General features: G+C 40.3%; 1 protein-coding gene across 1 annotated transcript; it reads right to left on the reverse strand.

The window, feature by feature from the left end:
- Positions 1–4359: 4359 nt before the first annotated feature.
- Positions 4360–18549, reverse strand: LOC123743843 (histo-blood group ABO system transferase 1-like). The gene is made up of 6 exons (XM_082977241.1): positions 18343–18549; positions 17465–17503; positions 17322–17381; positions 8611–8664; positions 5416–5448; positions 4360–4498 (listed from the first exon to the last, which is right to left on the reverse strand). Exons 1-6 carry the CDS (start codon positions 18408–18410, stop codon positions 4360–4362), a joined length of 393 nt encoding a protein of 130 aa, XP_082833367.1. The 5' UTR covers positions 18411–18549.
- Between the last annotated feature and the right edge of the window lie 3542 nt (positions 18550–22091).

Consider the following 22091-nt stretch of genomic DNA (forward strand, 5'->3'; position numbering starts at 1 on the left):
ACTAGAACCACATCAACATCCTGCTAGTTCTAACAACACATCTCCTGTTCTGACAGACTAGAATCACATCAACATCCTGCTAGTTCTAACAACACATCTCCTGTTCTGACAGACTAGAATCACATCAACATCTGCTAGTTCTAACAACACATCTCCTGTTCTGACAGACTAGAATCACATCAACATCCTGCTAGTTCTAACAACACATCTCCTGCTCTGACAGACTAGAATCACATCAACATCCTGCTAGTTCTAACAACACATCTCCTGTTCTGACAGACTAGAATCACATCAACATCCTGCTAGTTCTAACAACACATCTCCTGTTCTGACAGACTAGAATCACATCAACATCCTGCTAGTTCTAACAACACATCTCCTGCTCTGACAGACTAGAATCACATCAACATCCTGCTAGTTCTAACAACACATCTCCTGTTCTGACAGACTAGAATCACATCAACATCCTGCTAGTTCTAACAACACATCTCCTGTTCTGACAGACTAGAATCACATCAACATCCTGCTAGTTCTAAACAACACATCTCCTGTTCTGACAGACTAGAATCACATCAACATCCTGCTAGTTCTAACACCACATCACCTGTTCTGACAGACTAGAATCACATCAACATCCTGCTAGTTCTAACAACACATCTCCTGTTCTGACAGACTAGAACCACATCAACATCCTGCTAGTTCTAACAACACATCTCCTGTTCTGACAGACTAGAATCACATCAACATCCTGCTAGTTCTAACAACACATCTCCTGCTCTGACAGAAGACACAGAGCGTACCCCTCAGTTTCTTGGCAATTTCTCACATGGAATAGACTGATGAGTTTCAGAAGAAAGTTCTTTGTTTCTGGCCATTTTAAGCCTGTAGTCCAACCCACAAATGCTGATGCTCCAGATACTCAACTAGTCTAAAGAAGGCCAGTTTTATTGCTTCTTTAATCAACATGACAGTTTTTCAGCTGTGCTAACATAATTGCAAAAGGGTTTTCTAATGATCAATTAGCCTTTTAAAATGATAAACTTGGATTAGCGAACACAACGTGCCATTGGAACACAGGAGTGATGGTTGCTGATAATGGGCCTCAATTCGCCTATGTATATATTCCATAAATAATAACATGTTTCCAGCTACAATAGTAATTTACAACATTAACAATGTCTACACAGTATTTCTGATCAATTTCATGTTATTGTAATGGACCAAAAATGAGCTTTTCTTCCAAAAACAAGGACATTTCTACGTGACCCCAAACTTTTGAACGGTAGTGAATATGAAAATAAAGGTAAATACATATTTCAATGTCCAGATGTAGAAAGTTATGATTTACCAATAATTTACCAATTTATTCATTAATTTAGTAACACCATCCTCATAAGTTATACTTATTAAAGATATTCTGCAACGTAAACCTATGTAAGCTGCCTATCAATAGGCTACTGATGCTCTACTGGCAGATTTTGCATTGCAATTGTCCAGTAATGCAACAACACCAATGAATAACAGATTCCTCAAAATTGTTGAGTGTTTTTTAGCTGAAAGACCGAGCTAACAGTTTCTTATTTTGTTGCAGATACTGTGTGAGGGCTTGGCTCCTCTAGTGCCTCACAGAGGTGGACGAAAATAGGGTGTAGTCCTCCCTGAGGCAGGAGAGTTTCAGGGGAGTGGCGGACCGGTTCAAGCTGCCGCAGCTGAGCTAACATTCCGAGAATGTCCACCCAAAATTTTGGGCAGATTATCCCCCAGGCAATCGATCAATTTCACCCTTTCTCCCTCCTCTTGCGTGTAAATCGTCTTGCACCTATCGTATTCGGGCCCAGCTATGAATAAAAACATAATTTGACTAACACTATTAGCTTGCGGTCCAGTAGGATCTCTCTCTCTCTCTCTCTCTCTCTCTCTCTCTCTCTCTCGTGCCTGTCAGTAATAGCTGCACCATAGACCTACAGTACCTAGTGAAAGTGTACACACCACAGTTGTCAGATTTTGCTGCCGTGAAATTAAATCTAAAAAGGGATTAAATTAGATTTTTTTCCCTACAGAGCCACACAAAATAACAAATTTAAAATGAAGATGTCTTGATTGTGTGTTGTCTTCACACCTCAAGAGTGAATACTTGGTAGAAGACCCTTTGGCAGCTATTACAAGCTGTAAAGCATTCTGAGTAAGAAGTCTACACCAGTCTTAGGGCAACATACAGTATGTCATGTATTGTTTATAAAGAATTGAATCATGCAATATTAAATTAGGCTCAAACATGGTGAAGGCTACAGGACTGAAAGCCTTTGAATGCAAACACACTCATGGGTGGTACTGGTAACACAAACATGTACTTGAAAGGCACCCTGGGAAATCTGCAAATGACCCACTCGGCAAAAAACTGGTTGAATCAATGTTGTTTCCATGTCAATTCAACAAATAACCCACTGGGGCAAAAAAAACGGGTTAAATCAACGTTGTTTCCACGTCAATTCAACAAAATAAATAAATGTGATGACGTTGAATCAATGTGGAAACCTGATTGGATTTGTAAAAAGTTAAGGAATGTTGTAACCTTTTAACCTATATCCAATAATATAAATCAATATTAGACGTTGAACTGATGCCTGTGCCCAGTGGGAAGGCTTTACATCCTACAGTGTTAAACAAAATCCAAAACCTTTTCAGACTGCAGTGGTTCCTCAGAAGGAGGAAGGAGAGAACCGTCCTCCTCAGTGAATTTCATGATTTTTTTAAAAACATTTATAAAAGTTATCATTTTTAGATAAACTATAGTAAATGCATTCACATGTCACCAAATAATTTATTAAAACACACTGTTTTGCAATGAAGGTCTACAGTAGCCTCAACAGCACTCTGTAGGGTAGCACAATGGTGGGTACATTGACTTCAATACAAAACCTAGGAGACTCATGGTTCTAACCCCCTTCCATAGACTTACACAGTAATTATGAAAACTTCCGGAAGACGTCCTCCAACCCTTCAGAGCTCTTGCAGCATGAAATGACATGTTGTCCACCCAATCCAAGGGTCAGATAATTAATCTTGTACTGAACACATAAGCTACAGCTAGCTAGCACTACAGTGCATAAAATATGGTGAGTAGTTGACTCAAAGAGAGAGAAAGACAATAGTTTCAACAAATACATTTCTTCCAAAATTAAGGAGAAGCATGAGAGAGAGACTTTCAGTTCCACTTACTAAGATAGCAAATGTAGCTAGCTAGTTTAACGTACTCAGACACCCTGCTCAAAAAGAGGGATGCTATGTTAGCTAGCTGGCTATGACTATTCAACACAACACTGGAACTCAAGGTAAGCTTTTTGTTTTCCAAATGTATTGCCACAGGGGCCTGCCGGTGTAAGTGCTAAACTTCTTACTGACTGTACACTGTAATGCTACTGCATGATTGTTGCAAGATTACTAAGTCGTTAGTTATATTAGATGTGTTGACTATGACGTTACGTTAGCTAATAAGGTGACAACGATGTGGGCTGTGTGTAGCGATTATCATATTGTCTGGTTTGGAAAGTTTTTTTCACCTTATCATATACAGCTGATGTCCACAAGTGAAGGGAGAAGATGAGAGGAGGTTAGCACATAGATGCGAGAATGAATACAATGTGGCTGCTATGAAAGTGAACTTTGTTTACGCGTGATCAGGGGTGTATTCATTTCTCCGATTCTGTTGAAAAAGGCCACCTTGGTCCACCACCAGCCACCAGAACAGCTCTAATGCACCTTGGCAAAGATTCTACAAGTGTCTGAAACTCTATCGGAGGGATAATTTGGTGTTTTGTTGATGGTGGTGGAAACACTATCTCAGGCTCATTTGGATTGAGATCTGGTGACTGGCATATGGTTTACATCGTTTTCATGCTCATCAAACCATTAGGTGACCACTTGTGCCCTGTAAATGGGGGCATTGTTGATCTGGGGGCATAGCCACGGTAGCAAAAAGAATGACTGAAATAATGGTCAGCCCAGCCTTTTTATACATGACCGTTAGCATAATGGGATGTTCATTGCTTAATTAACTCAGAAACCACACCTGTGTGGAAGCACCTACATTCAATATACTTTGTATCCCTCATTTACTAGTGGTAGAAGGCTTAACAATCCTTCTTTAACCTGTCTCCTCTCCTTCATCTACACTGATTGAAGTGGATTTAACAAGTGACATCAATAAGGGATCATAGCTTTCACCTGGATTCACCTGGTCAGTCTGTTATGGAGAAAGCACGTGTTCATAATGTTTGTACACTCGGTGTTGTTTCAGTGTTGTAAAAATATTGATCGTTTAATTTCCCTTTTGAATATTTGGGAAAAGTTGTAGGCTACTCACTTTCCAACGGCAAACACTGTTGTTGCTATGGTGAGGTTCATGGACTTGTAGATTATGTCGACGAGGTCAGGGTCAAAGGTTCCTTCCCAGACGATGGGTGCCAACCATGGGGTGACTGCCACCACATCAGTACGACTAAAGAAACAGAACAAGATCAAGCCTGACTGTGTGGTACTGATTATGATCTCAATGTTTACAGATATACAGATCAAGCCTGACTGTGTTGTACTGATTATGATGTCAATGTTTACAGATATACAGATCAAGCCTGACTGTGTTGTTCTGATTATGATCTCAATGTTTACAGATATACAGATCAAACCTGACTGTGTTGTACTGATTATGATCTCAATGTTTACAGATATACAGATCAAGCCTGACTGTGTTGTACTGATTATGATGTCAATGTTTATAGATATACAGATCAAGCCTGACTTTGTGGTACTGATTATGATCTCAATGTTTACAGATATACAGATCAAGCTGGAATGTGTGGTACTGATTATGATCTCAATGTTTACAGATATACAGATCAAACCTGACTGTGTGGTACTGATTATGATCTCAATGTTTACAGATATTCAGATCAAGCCTGACTGTGTGGTACTGATTATGATCTCAATGTTTACAGATATACAGATCAAGCTGGAATGTGTTGTACTGATTATGATCTCAATGTTTACAGATATACAGATAAAGCCTGACTGTGATATACTGATTATGATCTCAATGTTTACAGATATACAGATCAAGCCTGACTGTGTTGTACTGATTATGATCTCAATGTTTACAGATATACAGATCAAGCTGGAATGTGTTGTACTGATTATGATCTCAATGTTTACAGATATTCAGATCAAGCTGGAATGTGTTGTACTGATTATGATCTCAATGTTTACAGATATACAGATCAAGCTGGAATGTGTTGTACTGATTATGATCTCAATGTTTTTGCAATTAAAGGCCCATGAAAAGATGTGTGGTATACTAGGCTACACGCTGATGTGGAAGTTAACAATGATAAGTAACTAACATAAGATAACACTACTCACCCCACCAAGACACTGGGCTGCTTGTACAATAGCCTGGGAGAACAAAACGTAATTCAGTAGTTAATGAAGATATGGGCTGATGTTATTGCTCTCTCAAAAAAAGGTGCTAGTACCAAAAAGGGGTTTTAACTTCACTGTAAGGGAAACCTTTTTTGGGCTGTGGAGAACCTTTTTATTCTTTCTTTGGATAATAATTCATTAAAAAATGCTATAATAGGATAGTAGTTCATTTTTTTTATTTTATTTTGTTTCACCTTTATTTAACCAGGTAGGCAAGTTGAGAACAAGTTCTCATTTACAATTGCGACCTGGCCAAGATAAAGCAAAGCAGTTCGACAACATACAACAACACAGAGTTACACATGGAGTAAAACAAACATACAGTCAATAATACAGTAGGAAAATAAGTCTATATACAATGTGAGAAAATGAGGTGAGATAAGGGAGGTAAAGGCAAAAAAGGCCATGGTGGCAAAGTAAATACAATATAGCAAGTAAAACACTGGAATGGTAGATTTGTAGTAGAAGAAAGTGCAAAGTAGAAATATAAATAATTGGGTGCAAAGGAGCAAAATAAAATAAATAAAATAAATAATTACAGTAGGGGAAGGGGTAGTTGTTTGGGCTAAATTATAGATGGGCTATGTACAGGTTCAGTGATCTGTGAGCTGCTCTGACAGCTGGTGCTTAAAGCCAGTGAGGGAGATAAGTGTTTCCAGTTTCAGAGATTTTTGTAGTTCGTTCCAGTCAACCCAGTCTAATCTAGGTTGCTTTTAAAAAAAATGTATAAGGGTGGTTGCGATAATAACATTTGTATAATTTCCGTGTAGTTTTTTAATCCACGTGGTTTCACCCTTGGATGTAAACATGAGGTTTGTGGAGAACTGATTTGGGGGGTTGGTAATTAGGTAGTGGTGTGTTCTCCAGAGGCTGTGAGATTTAGTTACGTTAAGACCCTTTAAGTTAGAGTGATTAAGGTTTGTAAAGTTAACATGAGCACTCAACCCACTGCGCCTTGGTCCCTTTCATACGACGACCGTTACACCTGCATCGAAATCGCTAAGCAGTTTATTTTGAAGCAGTGTGCCGATGCTTGTATCGCTTTATCGTAAACATGTGTTCAATGACGTCCAAAGCTTCGAAAACAACCACCTGATTGGTTTGGTATTGGTTTTGGTGGAAGACAAAAAGTCTACACTACGGCGTGTGCCACGTCATTTATAATCATTTGACGATTAAACGATGAAATGTTTGTGGAGGACTGACATGGGGTTGGTAACTTTTGAATTAGTAATTCATTTGATTAATATTACGGTGTTTTCTATTCCATGAAAAATGAAAAAACCTCTGGGTTTCTGTTAGGATGGAACGGAAAATGTGGCGCTGTACAACGTGACGGTCGGCAGTACAGTACTGGGCTATTTAGCTAAAGAAACCCTGTGTAGTGCGGACAGGAGACCGGGGTTCAATTCCCTGACGGGGAAGAAGGAGTAGGATGTCCTTGTAAATAATCATTTGTTCTTAACTGATTCCATATGTGTTATTTCATAGTTGTGATGTCTTCACTATTATTCTACAATGTAGAAAATAGTAAAAATAAAGAAAAATCCTGGAATGAGTAGGTGTGTCCAAACTGGTACTCTACGTAACTCAACATTTGTATTATGTATCTCGACAGAATAGACAGATCAGAGCAAATGGCTGTCACACTATCTAATGTCACATAAGACAATTTTTTTTATTTTTTTATTTAACCTTTATTTAACTGGGCAAGTCAGTTAAGAACAAATTGTTATTTACAATAACAGCCTAGGAACAGCCTAGGAACTGCCTTGTTCAGGGGCAGAATGACTAAACTTTACATTGTCAGCTCAGGGATTAGATCTAGCAACATTTTCGGTTACTGGCCCAACGCTCTAACCACTACCTGTCGCCACAAAATGTATGTATCTTTCCAAGATTGACGAAGTGTAACATGAAAAAGGAATTTGAAGTAAATGGCAACCAAAGTCAAAGTCAAAGTCATTGTGGAAAAAGAGGATCTTAACAGTGACCTCCAGGCTCTTCCACATCAGGGAACACATAAATATGGAGAGGTTGAAAATGTCAGTGAAGATACTTGCCAGCTGGTCAGCGCATGCTCTGAGTACATGTCGTGGTTATCCATCCCGGTCCTGCAGCCTTGTGAATGTTAACCTGTTTAAAGGTCTTACTCACATTGGCTATGGAGAGTGTAATCACACAGTTGTCCGTAACAGCTGGTGCTCTCATTCATGGTTCAGTGTTGCTTGCCTCGAAGCGAGCATAGAAGGCATTTAGCTTGGTTGTTAGGCTCGCGTCACTGGTGCAGCTTGCGTCTGGGTTTCCCTTTGTAATCCGTAATAGTTTCCAAGCCCTGACACATCTGACGAGCAACAGAGCCGGTGTAGTACGATTCAATCTTAATCCTGTATTGATGCTTTGCCTGTTTGATGGTTCGTCTGAGGGCTTTGTGAGATTTACGGATTAGTGTCCCACTCTTTGAAAGCAGTAGCTCTAGCCTTTAGCTTACTGCAGATGTTGCCTTTAATCCATGACTGTTGTTTAGGATATGTACGTACGGTCACTGTGGGGACGACGTTGTCGATGCATAATCCAATCAGTGCAAAACAGTCCTGAAACTTACTGTTTGCTATGGACAACTTCCGTATCGCTGGTACATCCTGTTTGAGTTTTTGCTTATAAACAGAAATTAAGAGGATGGTGTTATGGCCAGATTTGCCAAATGCAAGGTGAGGAAGAGCTTTGTATGTGTCTCTGTGTGTAGAATAGCGGTGATCTAGAGTTTTTTTTTTTGCATGTTGTTTGTTGATAAATGGATTTTGTCTGCTTGAGATTGGAGTCTGCGGTTTGATGGCTGGTCTGGTGGAATATTTAACTGTTTGTCTGTGTCCTTGTGTTCGGGGAGGGGAAGGGGTTGGGTCTGGGTTGGCAGTTAAATGTGCAAGAGATTTTCATCCATGTGGATAAAAAAAACTACATTTAAATTCCACTAATTGTTTTGTTCTAGAAATTGTTGCTGATGTACTCAGAGCCAGATTCATTGCGGTGAAGAAACTAACGCCCATGGGCGTGGCGTAGAGTTTGGCCAGGAGCATGGAGTTTGGGTTGCCAGCCAAATGGTGAATGATGGGACAGTAAAATACTGATACACACCTTTCTGGAGAGACGATGTTCTGTACTCTGCTCCTGAATATGGGCTTACTCAGGCTGTATGAGTAGAAAGACATAGTACAATGATTAATGACAGCTATGGCTGTACAGTATACATAATACACATACAGTATCTGTGTAGCTCTTAGTGATGGGCACCGATATGGAAACTCTATATCGATGTCAGTTGCATTTTTTTCAAACTGATATCAATGTCATATCGATTTTATGAAGTCCAGACAACTGCATGCTGATTTCCCATTAGGACAACTGGGAATTTTCTGTCGGCATAACTTTATTTCAACAAACATAATTGTTAATGGATAGTTCATGGATAGCCTACTCACAGACACAATGAGAGAACCAATACATGATGGTTTAACCTTAATACACATTGGAAACTGTTGAGCATGAAAAACCCAGCAACGTTGCAATTCTTGACACAAACCGGTGAGCCTCTCACCTACTACCAAACCCCGTTCAAAGACACTTAAATCTTTTGTTTTTTCCATTCACCCTTTGAATGGCACACATATGCAATCCATGTCTCAATTCTCTCGAGTCATAAATCCTTCTTTAACCTGTCTCCTCCCTTTCATCTACACTGATTGAAGTGGATGTAGTAAGTGACATCAGTAAGGGATCATAGCTTTCACCTGGATTCACCTGTCAGTTTATGTCATGGAAAGACAGTGTCCTTAATGTTTTGTACACTCAGTGAGTAAACGCAGCATGTAAAGTGTTGGTCCCATGTTTCATGAGCTGAAATAAAACATCTCAGAAATGTTATTTCTCTCAAATGTTGTGCACAAATGTGTTTACATCCCTGTTGGTGAGCATTTCTCATTTGCCAAGATATCCATCCACCTGACAGGTGTGTCATATCAAGAAGCTGATTAAAGATCATTACACAGGTGCACCTTCTGCTGGGGACAATAAAAGGCCACTCTAAAATGTGTAGTTTTGTCACACAACACAATGCTACAGATGTCTCATGTTTTGAGGGAGTGTGCAATTGGCATGCTGACTCCACCAGAGCTACTGCCAGAGAATTGAATGTTCATTTCTCTAACATAAGCCGCCTCCAATGTTGTTTTAAAGAATTTGGTAGTACGTCCAACAGGCTCCAAGTGTGAGCCAAGTCAGGAAGAACTGGTACTCACTAAGCAAGTAGTGTGACGTCCGATACACACATATGGTTTTGATTAAGTATTGTAGTTTGTTAAACCATTTTTTCACAAAGTGAAAACAACCAAAACAAATGGAAAAAATACTATGGAACAAATAATCAAACCTTGATTTCACTATAGCAAACAAACTGTAAGAAAATGCCCCTTTTTTATGCATGCCATTGTGATAACAACAGACTGATCCAAATTGCTAGTTGGGTCATGGGGTTGGGATTTTCTGATGGGTCTGGGTTTGTTGGAACCAAAGCTAATGGTTGTTGGTTTGCTCTTAGTGGGACTATAATTTGTTGGTTTTATCCAGTTGAACCTCTGAACCAGTTTGAAAGCAATGGGAAGCTTGTTGATGGCCCATCAGCAGGCCGTTAAGTATGCTACGTTGAAGGCCTATGAGATGGTTTTGTTCCTCCAGGAACAGTCATGTATGCTCTCTTTCATAATAGTGTAGGGTAACAGCAACTATGAACCAATATCACAATGTGACTTGTTCACATCCTTATTGGTGCTCACCATTAGTAACTGTGTACAGTACATCTCTGTTATCCTGTCTGGGCTAGGGGGCAGTATTTTCACGGCCGGATGAAAAACGTACCCAATTTAAACAGGTTACTACTCTGGCTCAGAGACTAGAATATGCATATTATTAGTAGATTTGGATAGAAAACACTCTGAAGTTTCTTATACTGTTTGAATGGTGTCTGTGAGTATAACAGAACTCATATGGCAGGCAAAAACCTGAAAAAAAATCCAACCAGGAAGTGGATTGTAGTTTTTCAAGACTGGGCCTATTCAGTATACAGTGACTTAGGGTTCAGTTTGCACTTCCTAAGGCTTCCACTAGATGTCAACAGTCTTTAGAACGTGTTTCAGGCTTTTGCAGTCAACAGAGAGCGATCAAGACCTCCTGGAGTCTGATGACCGAGAGAATGACAGGCCACAATTACGCTCATTCACGTGAGGAGGTAGCTGTGTTCCAAAACGTTTTTCAAGACACTGGAATCGTCCGGTTGGAATATTATTGAAGTTCTAAGTTAACCTCTATGGGCTAGGCGGGACGTAATCGTCCCACCTACGTAACAGCCAGTGTGAGATTTTCAAATACCTTAAAAATCCTATTACTTCAATTTCTCAAACATATGACTATTTTACAGCATTTTAAAGACAAGACTCTCTTTAATCTAACCACACTGTCCGATTTCAAAAAGGCTTTACAACGAAAGCAAAACATTAGATTATGTCAGCAGAGTACCCAGCCAGAAATAATCAGACACCCATTTTTCAAGCAAGCATTTAATGTCACAAAAACCCAGAAGACAGCTAAATGCAGCACTAACCTTTGATGATCTTCATCAGATGACAACCCTAGGACATTATGTTATACAATACATGCATGTTTTGTTCAATCAAGTTCATATTTATATCAAAAAACAGCTTTTTACATTAGCATGTGACGTTCAGAACTAGCATACCCCCCGCAAACTTCCGGGGAATTTACTAACAATTTACTAAATTACTCACGATAAACGTTCACAAAAAGCATAACAATTATTTTAAGTATTATAGATACAGAACTCCTCTATGCACTCGATATGTCCGATTTTGAAATAGCTTTTTGGTGAAAGCACATTTTGCAATATTCTAAGTACATAGCCCAGCCATCACGGGCTAGCTATTTAGACACCCGGTAAGTTTAGCCTTCACCAAAATCAGATTTACTATTACAAAAGTTTGATTACCTTTTGTTGTCTTCGTCAGAATGCACTCCCAGGACTTCTACTTCAATAGCAAATGTTGGTTTGGTCCAAAATAATCCATCGTTATATCCGAATAGCGGCGTTTTGTTCGTGCGTTCCAGAAACTATCCGAAATGGTAAATCAGGGTCGTGCGCATGGCGCATTTCGTGACAAAAAAATTCTAAATATTCCATTACCGTACTTCGAAGCATGTCAACCGCTGTTTAAAATCAATTTTTATGCAATTTATCTCGTAAAAAAGCGATAATATTCCGACCGGGAATCTCCTTTTCGGCAAACAGAGGAAAAAACACAAAGACGGGGGCGGCCAGTGCACGCGCCTAAGCCCACAGTCCCTTGATCGGCCACTTGAGAAAGGCGATAATGTGTTTCAGCCTGGGGCTGGAATGACGACATTCAGGTTTTTCCCGGGCTCTGAGAGCCTATTGGAGCCGTGGGAAGTGTCACGTTACCGCAGAGATCCTTTGTAATGGAATGAGATGTCAAAGAAAGACAATAAATGGTCAGACAGGCCACTTCCTGTGAAGGAATCTCTCAGGTTTTGACCTGCCATTTGAGTTCTGTTATACTCACAGACACCATTCAAACAGTTTTAGAAACTTTGGAGTGTTTTCTATCCAAAGCCAATAATTATATGCATATTCTAGTTACTGGGCAGGAGTAGTAACCAGATTAAATCGGGTACGTTTTTTTATCCAGCCGTGTCAATACTGCCCCCTAGCCCTAACAGGTTAAAAAGGCCCTAAAGATTGATGTTTTACAACGTTTGACATGTTTCAACGAACGTAAATATAACTTTTTGTCGTGAAATTTTCGGTGCGCTTCCTACATTTGGAATAGCTTACTGAACGCACAAACAACAAGGAGTTATTTGGACATAAATTATGGACTTTATCGAACAAAACAACATTTATTGTGGACCTGGGATTCCTGGAAGTGCCTTCTGATGAAGATCAAAGGTAAGTGAATATTTCTAATGCTATTTATGATTTTAAATGACTCCAAAATGGCGGGTATCTGTATAGCCTGGTGTATTTTTCTGAGCGCAGTACTCAGATTATTGCAAAGTGTGCTTTCCCCGTGAAGCCTTTTTGAAATCTGTCACAGCGGTTGCATAAAGGAGATGTTCATCTATAATTCTTTGAATAACAGTTTAATATTTTATCAACGTTTATGATAAGAATTTTTGTAAATTGCTGTGCTGATTCACAGGCAGTATTGGAGGCAAAATATTTTCTGAATGTCACGCGCCAATGCAAAATGCTGTTTTTTTTATATAAATATGAACTTTATGGAACAAAACATACATGTATTGTGTAACATAATGTCCTAGGAGTGTCATCTGATGAGGATCGTCAAAGGTTAGTGCTTCATTTCACTGTGTTTTGGGTTTTATTGACACATGTCCTTGCTTGGAAAATGGCTGTGATTATTTTTGTCTATGTACTCTCCTAACATAATCTAATGTTTTGCTTTCGCTGTAAAGCCTTTTTGAAATCGGACAATGTGGTTACATCAAGGAGACGTGTATCTTTAAAATGGTTTAAAATAGTCGTATGTTTGAGAAAGCTGAATTATTACATTTTGTTGTTTTTCAATTTGCCGCCCTGATATTTCACTGGCTGTGTCCCGCAAGTGGGACGCTACCGTCCCACCTAGCCCATAGAAGTGATGTCATCTCTGAAAATGATCTAACGGGTAACATTAAGGAAATAGAAAGGAGTGTTTATTAAAAGTATCAAGTACCATGACTTGTTGCGAGAATTTCTCAGTTTATATCAAATCAAATTTATTTATATAGCCCTTCGTACATCAGCTGATATCTCCAAGTGCTGTACAGAAACCCAGCCTAAAACCCCAAACAGCAAGCAAAGCATGTGAAAGAAGCACGGTGGCTAGGAAAAACTCCCTAGGAAAAACTCCCTAGAAAGGCCAAAAACCTAGGAAGAAACCTAGAGAGGAACCAGGCTATGAGGGGTGGCCAGTCCTCTTCTGGCTGTGCAGGGTGGATATTATAACAGAACATGGTCAAGACGTTAAAATGTTCATAAATGACCAGCATGGTCAAATAATAATAATCATAGTAGTTGTCGAGGGTGCAACAAGCACGTCCGGTGAACGGGTCAGGGTTCCATAGCCGCAGGCAGAACAGTTGAAACTGGAGCAGCAGCACAGCCAGGTGGACTGGGGACAGCAAGGAGTCATCATACCAGGTAGTCCTGAGGCATGGTCCTAGGGCTCAGGTCCTCTGAGAGAAAGACAGAAAGAGAGAAAGATAGAATTAGAGAGAGCATATTTAAATTCACTCAGGACACCGGATAAGACAAGAGAAATACTCCAGATGTAACAGACTGACCCTAGCCCCCCGACACATAAACTACTGCAGCATAAATACTGGAGGCTGAGACAGGAGGGATCAGAAGACACTGTGGCCCCATCCGATGATACCCCCGGACAGGGCCAAACAGGCAGGATATAACCCCACCCACTTTGCCAAAGCACAGCCCCCACACCACTAGAGGGATGTCTCCAACCACCAACTTACCGTCCTAAGACAAGGCCGAGTATAGCCCACAACGATCTCCGCCATGGCACAACCCAAGACAGGAAGACCACGTCAGTGACTACACCCACTCAAGTGACGCACCCCTCCCATGGACGGCATGGAAGAACACCAGTAAGCCAGTGACTCAGCCCCTGTAAAAGGGTTAGAGGCAGAGAATCCCAGTGGAAAGAGGGGAACCGGCAAGGCAGAGACAGCAAGGGCGGTTCGTTGCTCCAGCCTTTCCGTTCACCTTCACACTCCTGGGCCAGACTATACTTAATCATAGGACCTACTGAAGAGATAAGTCTTCAGTAAAGACTTAAAGGTTGAGACTGAGTCTGCGTCTCTCACATTGGTAGGCAGACCATTCCATAAAAATGGAGCTCTATAGGAGAAAGCCCTACCTCCAGCCGTTTGCTTAGAAATTCTAGGGACAATTAGGAGGCCTGCGTCTTGTGACCGTAGCGTACGTGTAGGTATGTACGGCAGGACCAAATTGGAAAGATAGGTAGGAGCAAGCCCATGTAATGCTTTGTAGGTTAGCAGTAAAACCTTGAAATCAGCCCTTGCCTTAACAGGAAGCCAGTGTAGGGAGGCTAGCACTGGAGTAATATGATCAAATTTTTTGGTTCTAGTCAGGATTCTAGCAGCCGTATTTAGCACTAACTGAAGTTTATTTAGTGCTTTATCCGGGTAGCCGGAAAGTAGAGCATTGCAGTAGTCCAGCCTAGAAGTAACAAAAGCATGGATACATTTTTCTGTGTCATTTTTGGACAGAAAGTTTCTGATTTTTGCAATGTTACGTAGATGGAAAAAAGCTGTCCTTGAAACAGTCTTGATATGTTCTTCAAAAGAGAGATCAGGGTCCAGAGTAACGCCGAGGTCCTTCACAGTTTTATTTGAGACGACTGTACAACCATCCAGATTAATTGTCAGATTCAACAGAAGATCTCTTTGTTTCTTGGGACCTAGAACAAGCATCTCTGTTTTGTCCGAGTTTAAAAGTAGAAAGTTTGCAGCCATCCACTTCTTTATGTCTGAAACACAGGCTTCTAGCGAGGGCAATTTTGGGGCTTCACCATGTTTCATTGAAATGTACAGCTGTGTGTCGTCCGCATAGCAGTGAAATTTAACATTATGTTTTCGAATGACATCCCCAAGAGGTAAAATATATAGTGAAAATAATAGTGGTCCTAAAACGGAACCTTGAGGAACACCGAAATTTACAATTGATTTGTCAGAGGACAAACCATTCACAGAGACAAACTGATATCTTTCCGACAGATAAGATCTAAACCAGGCCAGAACTTGTCCATGTAGACCAATTTGGGTTTCCAATCTCTCCAAAAGAATGTGGTGATCGATGGTATCAAAAGCGGCACTAAGATCTAGGAGCACGAGGACAGATGCAGAGCCTCGGTCTGACGTCATTAAAAGGTAATTTACCACCTTCACAAGTGCAGTCTCAGTGCTATGATGGGGTCTAAAACCAGACTGAAGCGTTTCGTATACATTGTTTGTCTTCAGGAAGGCAGTGAGTTGCTGTGCAACAGCTTTTTCAAAAAAATTTGAGAGGAATGGAAGATTCGATATAGGCCGATAGTTTTTTATAATTTATGGATCAAGATTCGGCTTTTTCAAGAGAGGCTTTATTACTGCCACTTTTAGTGAGCTTGGTACACATCCGGTGGATAGAGAGCCGTTTATTATGTTCAACATAGGAGGGCCAAGCACAGGAAGCAGCTTTTTCAGTAGTTTAGTTGGAATTGGGTCCAGTATGCAGCTTGAGGGTTTGGAGGCCATGATTATTTTCATCATTGTGTCAAGAGATATAGCACTAAAACACTTTAGTATCTCCCTTGATCCTAGGTCCTGGCAGAGTTGTGTAGACTCAGGACAATGGAGCTTTGGAGGAATACCCAGATTTAAAGAGGAGTCTGTAATTTGCTTTCTAATGATCATGATCTTTTCCTCAAAGAAGTTCATAAATGTATTACTGCTGAAGTGAAAGCCATCCTCCATTTGCGAAGGCTGCTTTTTAGTTAGCTTTGCGACAGTATCAAAAAGAAATTTCGGATTGTTCTTATTTTCCTCAATTAAGTTGGAAAAATAGGATGATCGAGCAGCAGTGAGGGCTCTTCGATACTGCACGGTACTGTCTTTCCAAGCTAGTCGGAAGACTTCCAGTTTGGTGTGGCGCCATTTCCGTTCCAATTTTCTGGAAGCTTGCTTCAGAGCTCGTGTATTTTCTGTATACCAGGGAGCTAGTTTCTTATGACAGATGTTTTTAGTTTAGGGGTGCAACTGCATCTAGGGTATTGCGCAAGGTTAAATTGAGTTCCTCAGTTAGGTGGTTAACTGATTTTTGTCCTCTGACGTCCTTGGGTAGGCAGTCTGAGAATTTATAGCATGACTTTTAATGCTCCTTGGTTGGGGTCTGAGCAGATTATTTGTTGCGATTGCAAACGCAATAAAATGGTGGTCCGATAGTCCAGGATTATGAGGAAAAACATTAAGATCCACAACATTTATTCCATGGGACAAAACTAGGTCCAGAGTATGACTGTGGCAGTGAGTAGGTCCAGAGACATGTTGGACAAAACCCACTGAGTCGATGATGGCTCCGAAAGCCTTTTGGAGTGGGTCTGTGGACTTTTCCATGTGAATGTTAAAGTCACCAAAAATTTGAATATTATCTGCTGTGACTACAAGATCTGATAGGAATTCAGGGAACTCAGTGAGGAACACTGCATATGGCCCAGGAGGCCTGTAAACAGTAGCTATAAAAAGTGAGTGAGTAGGCTGCATAGATTTCATGACTAGAAGCTCAAAAGATGAAAACGTCATTGTTTTTTTTTTGGTAAATTGAAATTTGCTATCGTAAATGTTAGCAACACCTCCGCCTTTGCCGGATGCACGGGGGGTATGGTCACTAGTGTAACCAGGGGGTGAGGCCTCATTTAACACAGTAAATTCATCAGGCTTAAGCCATGTTTCAGTCAGGCCAATCACATCAAGATTATGATCAGTGATTAGTTCATTGACTATAACTGCCTTGGAAGTGAGGGATCTAACATTAAGTAACCCAATTTTGAGATGTGAGGTATCACAATCTCTTTCAATAATGGCAGGAATGGAGGAGGTCTTTATACTAGTGAGATTGCTAAAGCGAACACCGACATTTTTAATTTTGCCCAACCTAGATCGAGGCACAGACATCAACTAACCTGGTGTTCCTCTGGTCCTCATCAACTGGGATATGTATTTTGGAAGTGTCAAACCAAACCCTGTGAATAAGAATCAATCAGAAAATCCATATCACATTATAGCTTCATTAGGGTGTAATAAATTAACAGAAACTTAAGCTTACATGTTTTGCCTTTCATTGAAGTGGTTGAAGACCATATACCTTTGGGGAGAGAGGAGAGAATCAGTTCAAGTCTGTCATGAAAACATTTCAGCCCACTACGCTATGAAACCACACGCTATTACAGAGACTGACATTATGCAAGGATTTAGGAACATCATAGTTTTCCCTAAATATTGCAAATCTTTGGAAGATACTATCTTTATTAAGACCAGAATTATGCTATTTACACTTTGTAGTTAACTTTGGCCCTTGAATCAATGTTTGACTAATATTGATGCCACAGGATGATTTCAACCAGTGAAGTTGTTTTTCTGGTTCAGATCCTCTATGAGGTGGGTATTGCAAGTATACTTTAAGGTGGGACAAATTAGCACGCAAAGTACACTTAGTTGACATGAAATAGTACAAAAACACTACTTGAATTCTACTTTAAATGTAGGTGTCCCAAAGTAACACCATTTAAGTAACATTAAATACATGCATAGTATATAAAAATACAACCATGAAAAGTATACTGACATAGTACACCAAAGCTAGATAAAGTGCACCTTTAGTATACATGGGATATGCTAGCAACATTACTATTTGCAATTATCTTTCAGTGCCACTACAAATTCACCGACTGTATATAGAGAACACTCAAATAAAATCTTTCAAGTACAGTTTAAGGTGGGTAGATAAGGTGGGTATTACAAACACTTTTAGGTGGGTCAGTATACTTTACTCAGTACACTTAGTTGACATGAAATTGTACTATAACATCACTTTAATTCAACTTCAATTTATTTAGTACAGATTTAGCTGTTCCAAAATAACACCATTTACATACACACATAGCACATGCATAGTAATTACATAAAATATAGAAAAACACATACCCCAGAAGCAAGAAGATTCCAACAATGATAAGGAGAACAAACTGCTTTACATTTGAACTGAAACGCATTGTTCCTCCAATAGTGACAGCAAATATTTAGCTTATGCTACACTAGAAGCAATGTCCAATCAAATGAAGATATCTCAAATGAAACTAGTGGATCTAATCAGCACGCCTAGTCAAATGAGGAGGAGGAGCCTCAGTCCTTTGAACTGTACCTCCATGGACATATACACACATCACCACGGTAACCCACACCCAAACCAGAAGTAACCTGAAAATAGAGTCCTTTACCAACCAACCCTAACCACTTGTACATGTAGTATCCATCCAAATAAGAAAGTAGAGTCAAATAAGGTCAAATATGACCAAATAAGGTCAAATAAGGCCTCATATTTAGCATTAATTAGGATTCCTAATGATCTACTCTTCTCGGGGACCAAACAGGAAACAACACAACAAATACATAACCTACATAATATACATAGCACTAAATTTACATTACAATGTAGTCATTTAGCAGATGCTCCCATGGATTGGCAACAAGTGTAATATTAAATAACTCTTTCACCAGTAAGTAAATCCTTGGCGAGAACTTAGGTCCTAGTTAAAGTTATTTGTTGTAAGTTAAAAAGTCAGATATCAAATGTACATTCTGTCCTTTGTTTGCAAATACAGGTTTCTCTATCTGGTCATCTCTCCCTTATCCCAGTCTTAGGGGCTCTTAAAAGGGGCAGACACCCATTTAACATGAACATCACATCCCTCCTAACTTCTCAAAGACAAAACCTTTTGGACATTTGTTCAACAGCAGTAATAATAATAATAATAATAAATAGATGGTAAAATGTACATGAGGTACAATTTATGAGACTTGCTTTAACTCTAAAAGTATTTCGTGGTAATGGTAGAAGTTTTTAAAATGTTTTAAATAACTATTTAAAGCGAAGCAGTTTTAAGTATGTTTGGTTTTGTGTCTGCAGTATTAATGCTGGTGACTGGTTATAGTTGAAAAGGTAGGTAGATTAACATTATAGTAGTATTAGTGTCTGCAGTAGTAATTCTGGTGACTGGCTATAGTTGAAAAAGTAGGTAGATGAAAAGTTAAAATAGCCGGAACATATGAAAGCTGTTTCGGTGTTTCTAGCTTGAACAGTTTAAGACTTCCTGCTGGTGAGTTATTTCATGGAAATGTATGCACATATACAGTACCAATCAAACCATTTGGACAGACCTACTCATTCCAGGTACATTTTTTATTTTTACTATTATCTTCTTTGTAGAATAGTAGTGAAGACATCAAAACTATGAAATAACACATATGGAATCATGTAGTAATTAAACAAATATATTTTATATTTGAGATTCTTCAAAGTAGCCACCTTAGCCACCAGTAGTTTGCCTTGATGACAGCTTTGCTCACTCTTGACAGGGGAAAACCCTTGAATGAGTATACATTCATTCATACAGCCAGAAGAAGACTGGCCACCCCTCATAGCCTGGTTCCTCTCTTGGTTTCTTCCTAGGTTTTGATTTGATTTGAGTAGGTGTGTCCAAACTTGATTGGTAATGTATATAGTTATGTTTGATACAAGTTTTAAAGAATTTAAAGTTAGGATAGCCTGAACCTGTGAACGTTGTTTTAGTGTATCTAACTTGAACAGTTCAAGAGTTACAATTATTGTTGGTAGGTAATATATGCTGATTTATGCACATTTATGAACTTATAATTTATAGCGCAGACCAGAGCTAGTGTGAGCCAGACCTAGCTAGCTACACCCAGGACCAGAGCTAGTGCGAGCCAGACCCAGCTAGCTACGCCCGGGACCAGAGCTAGTGTGAGCCAAACCTAGATAGCGATGCACAGGACCAGAGCTAGTGTGAGCCAGACCCAGCTAGCTATGCCCAGGACCAGAGCTAGTGTGAGCCAAACCTAGCTAGCTTTGCCCAGGACCAGAGCTAGCACAGAACAGAGCAGTACAGTGCATTTGGGAAGTATACTGTTCAAAAAAATAAAGGGAACACTAAAATAACATCCTAGATCTGAATGAATGAAATAATCTTATTAAATACTTTTTTCTTTACATAGTTGAATGTGCTGACAACAAAATCACACAAAAATAATCAATGGAAATCCAATTTATCAACCCATGGAGGTCTGGATTTGGAGTCACACTCAAAATTAAAGTGGAAAACCACACTACAGGCTGATCCAACTTTGATGTAATGTCCTTAAAACAAGTCAAAATGAGGCTCAGTAGTGTGTGTGGCCTCCACGTGCCTGTATGACCTCCCTACAACGCCTGGGCATGCTCCTGATGAGGTGGCGGATGGTCTCCTGAGGGATCTCCTCCCAGACCTGGACTAAAGCATCCGCCAACTCCTGGACAGTCTGTGGTGCAACGTGGCGTTGGTGGATGGAGCGAGACATGATGTCCCAGATGTGCTCAATTGGATTCTGGTCTGGGGAACGGGCGGGCCAGTCCATAGCATCAATGCCTTCCTCTTGCAGGAACTGCTGACACACTCCAGCCACATGAGGTCTAGCATTGTCTTGCATTAGGAGGAACCCAGGGCCAACCACACCAGCATATGGTCTCACAAGGGGTCTGAGGATCTCATCTCGGTACCTAATGGCAGTCAGGCTACCTCTGGCGAGCACATGGAGGGCTGTGCGGCCCCCCAAAAAATGCCACCCCACACCATGACTGACCCACCGCCAAACAGGTCATGCTGGAGGATGTTGCAGGCAGCAGAAAGTTCTCCACGGCGTCTCCAGACTCTGTCACATCTGTCACGTGCTCAGTGTGAACCTGCTTTCATCGGTGAAGAGCACAGGGCGCCAGTGGCGAATTTGCCAATCTTGGTGTTCTCTGGCAAATGCCAAACGTCCTGCACGGTGTTGGGCTGTAAGCACAACCCCCACCTGTGGACGTCGGGCCCTCATACCACCCTCATGGAGTCTGTTTCTGACCGTTTGAGCAGACACGTGCACATTTGTGGCCTGCTGGAGGTCATTTTGCAGGGCTCTTGCAGTGCTCCTCCTGCTCCTCCTTGCACAAAGGCGGAGGTAGCTTTTTGTGCGTATAGAACATTTCTGGGATCTTTTATTTCAGCTCATGGAACCAACACCTTACATGTTGTGTTTATATTTTTGTTCAGTGTACAAGGGCTGCATCTCCTCATCTCTCCTTTGAGCCTACGACACACCATTCTGAGTGCACACCAGGGGGGGACATAGTCAAAAACAACACATCTTACAAGTCCTACATTCACGGACTGAAACCTATCATTGGGGTTATGTTAACCTCTTACATCTAGACGTTCCGCTAGCGGAACACCTGCTCCAATATCCAATGATAGGCGTGGCGCGAATTACAAATTCCTCAAAAATACAAAAACTTCAATTTTTCAAACATATGACTATTTCACAGCATTTTAAAGACAAGACTCTCCTTTATCTAAGCACACTGTCCGATTTCAAAAAGGCTGTACAGCGAAAGCAAAACATTAGATTATGTCAGCAGAGTACCAAGCCAGAAATAATCAGACACCCATTTTTCAAGCTAGCATATAATGTCACAAAAACCCAGAAGACAGCTAAATGCAGCACTAACCTTTGATGATCTTCATCAGATGACACACCTAGGACATTATGTTATACAATACATGCATGTTTTGTTCAATCAAGTTCATATTTATATCAAAAAACAACTTTTTACATTAGCATGTGACGTTCAGAACTAGCAT

The sequence above is a fragment of the Salmo salar genome, chromosome 07 (genome assembly GCF_965601325.2).
Source record: "Salmo salar chromosome 07, fSalSal1, whole genome shotgun sequence".
In the NCBI taxonomy this organism is placed as follows: Eukaryota; Metazoa; Chordata; class Actinopteri; order Salmoniformes; family Salmonidae; genus Salmo; species Salmo salar.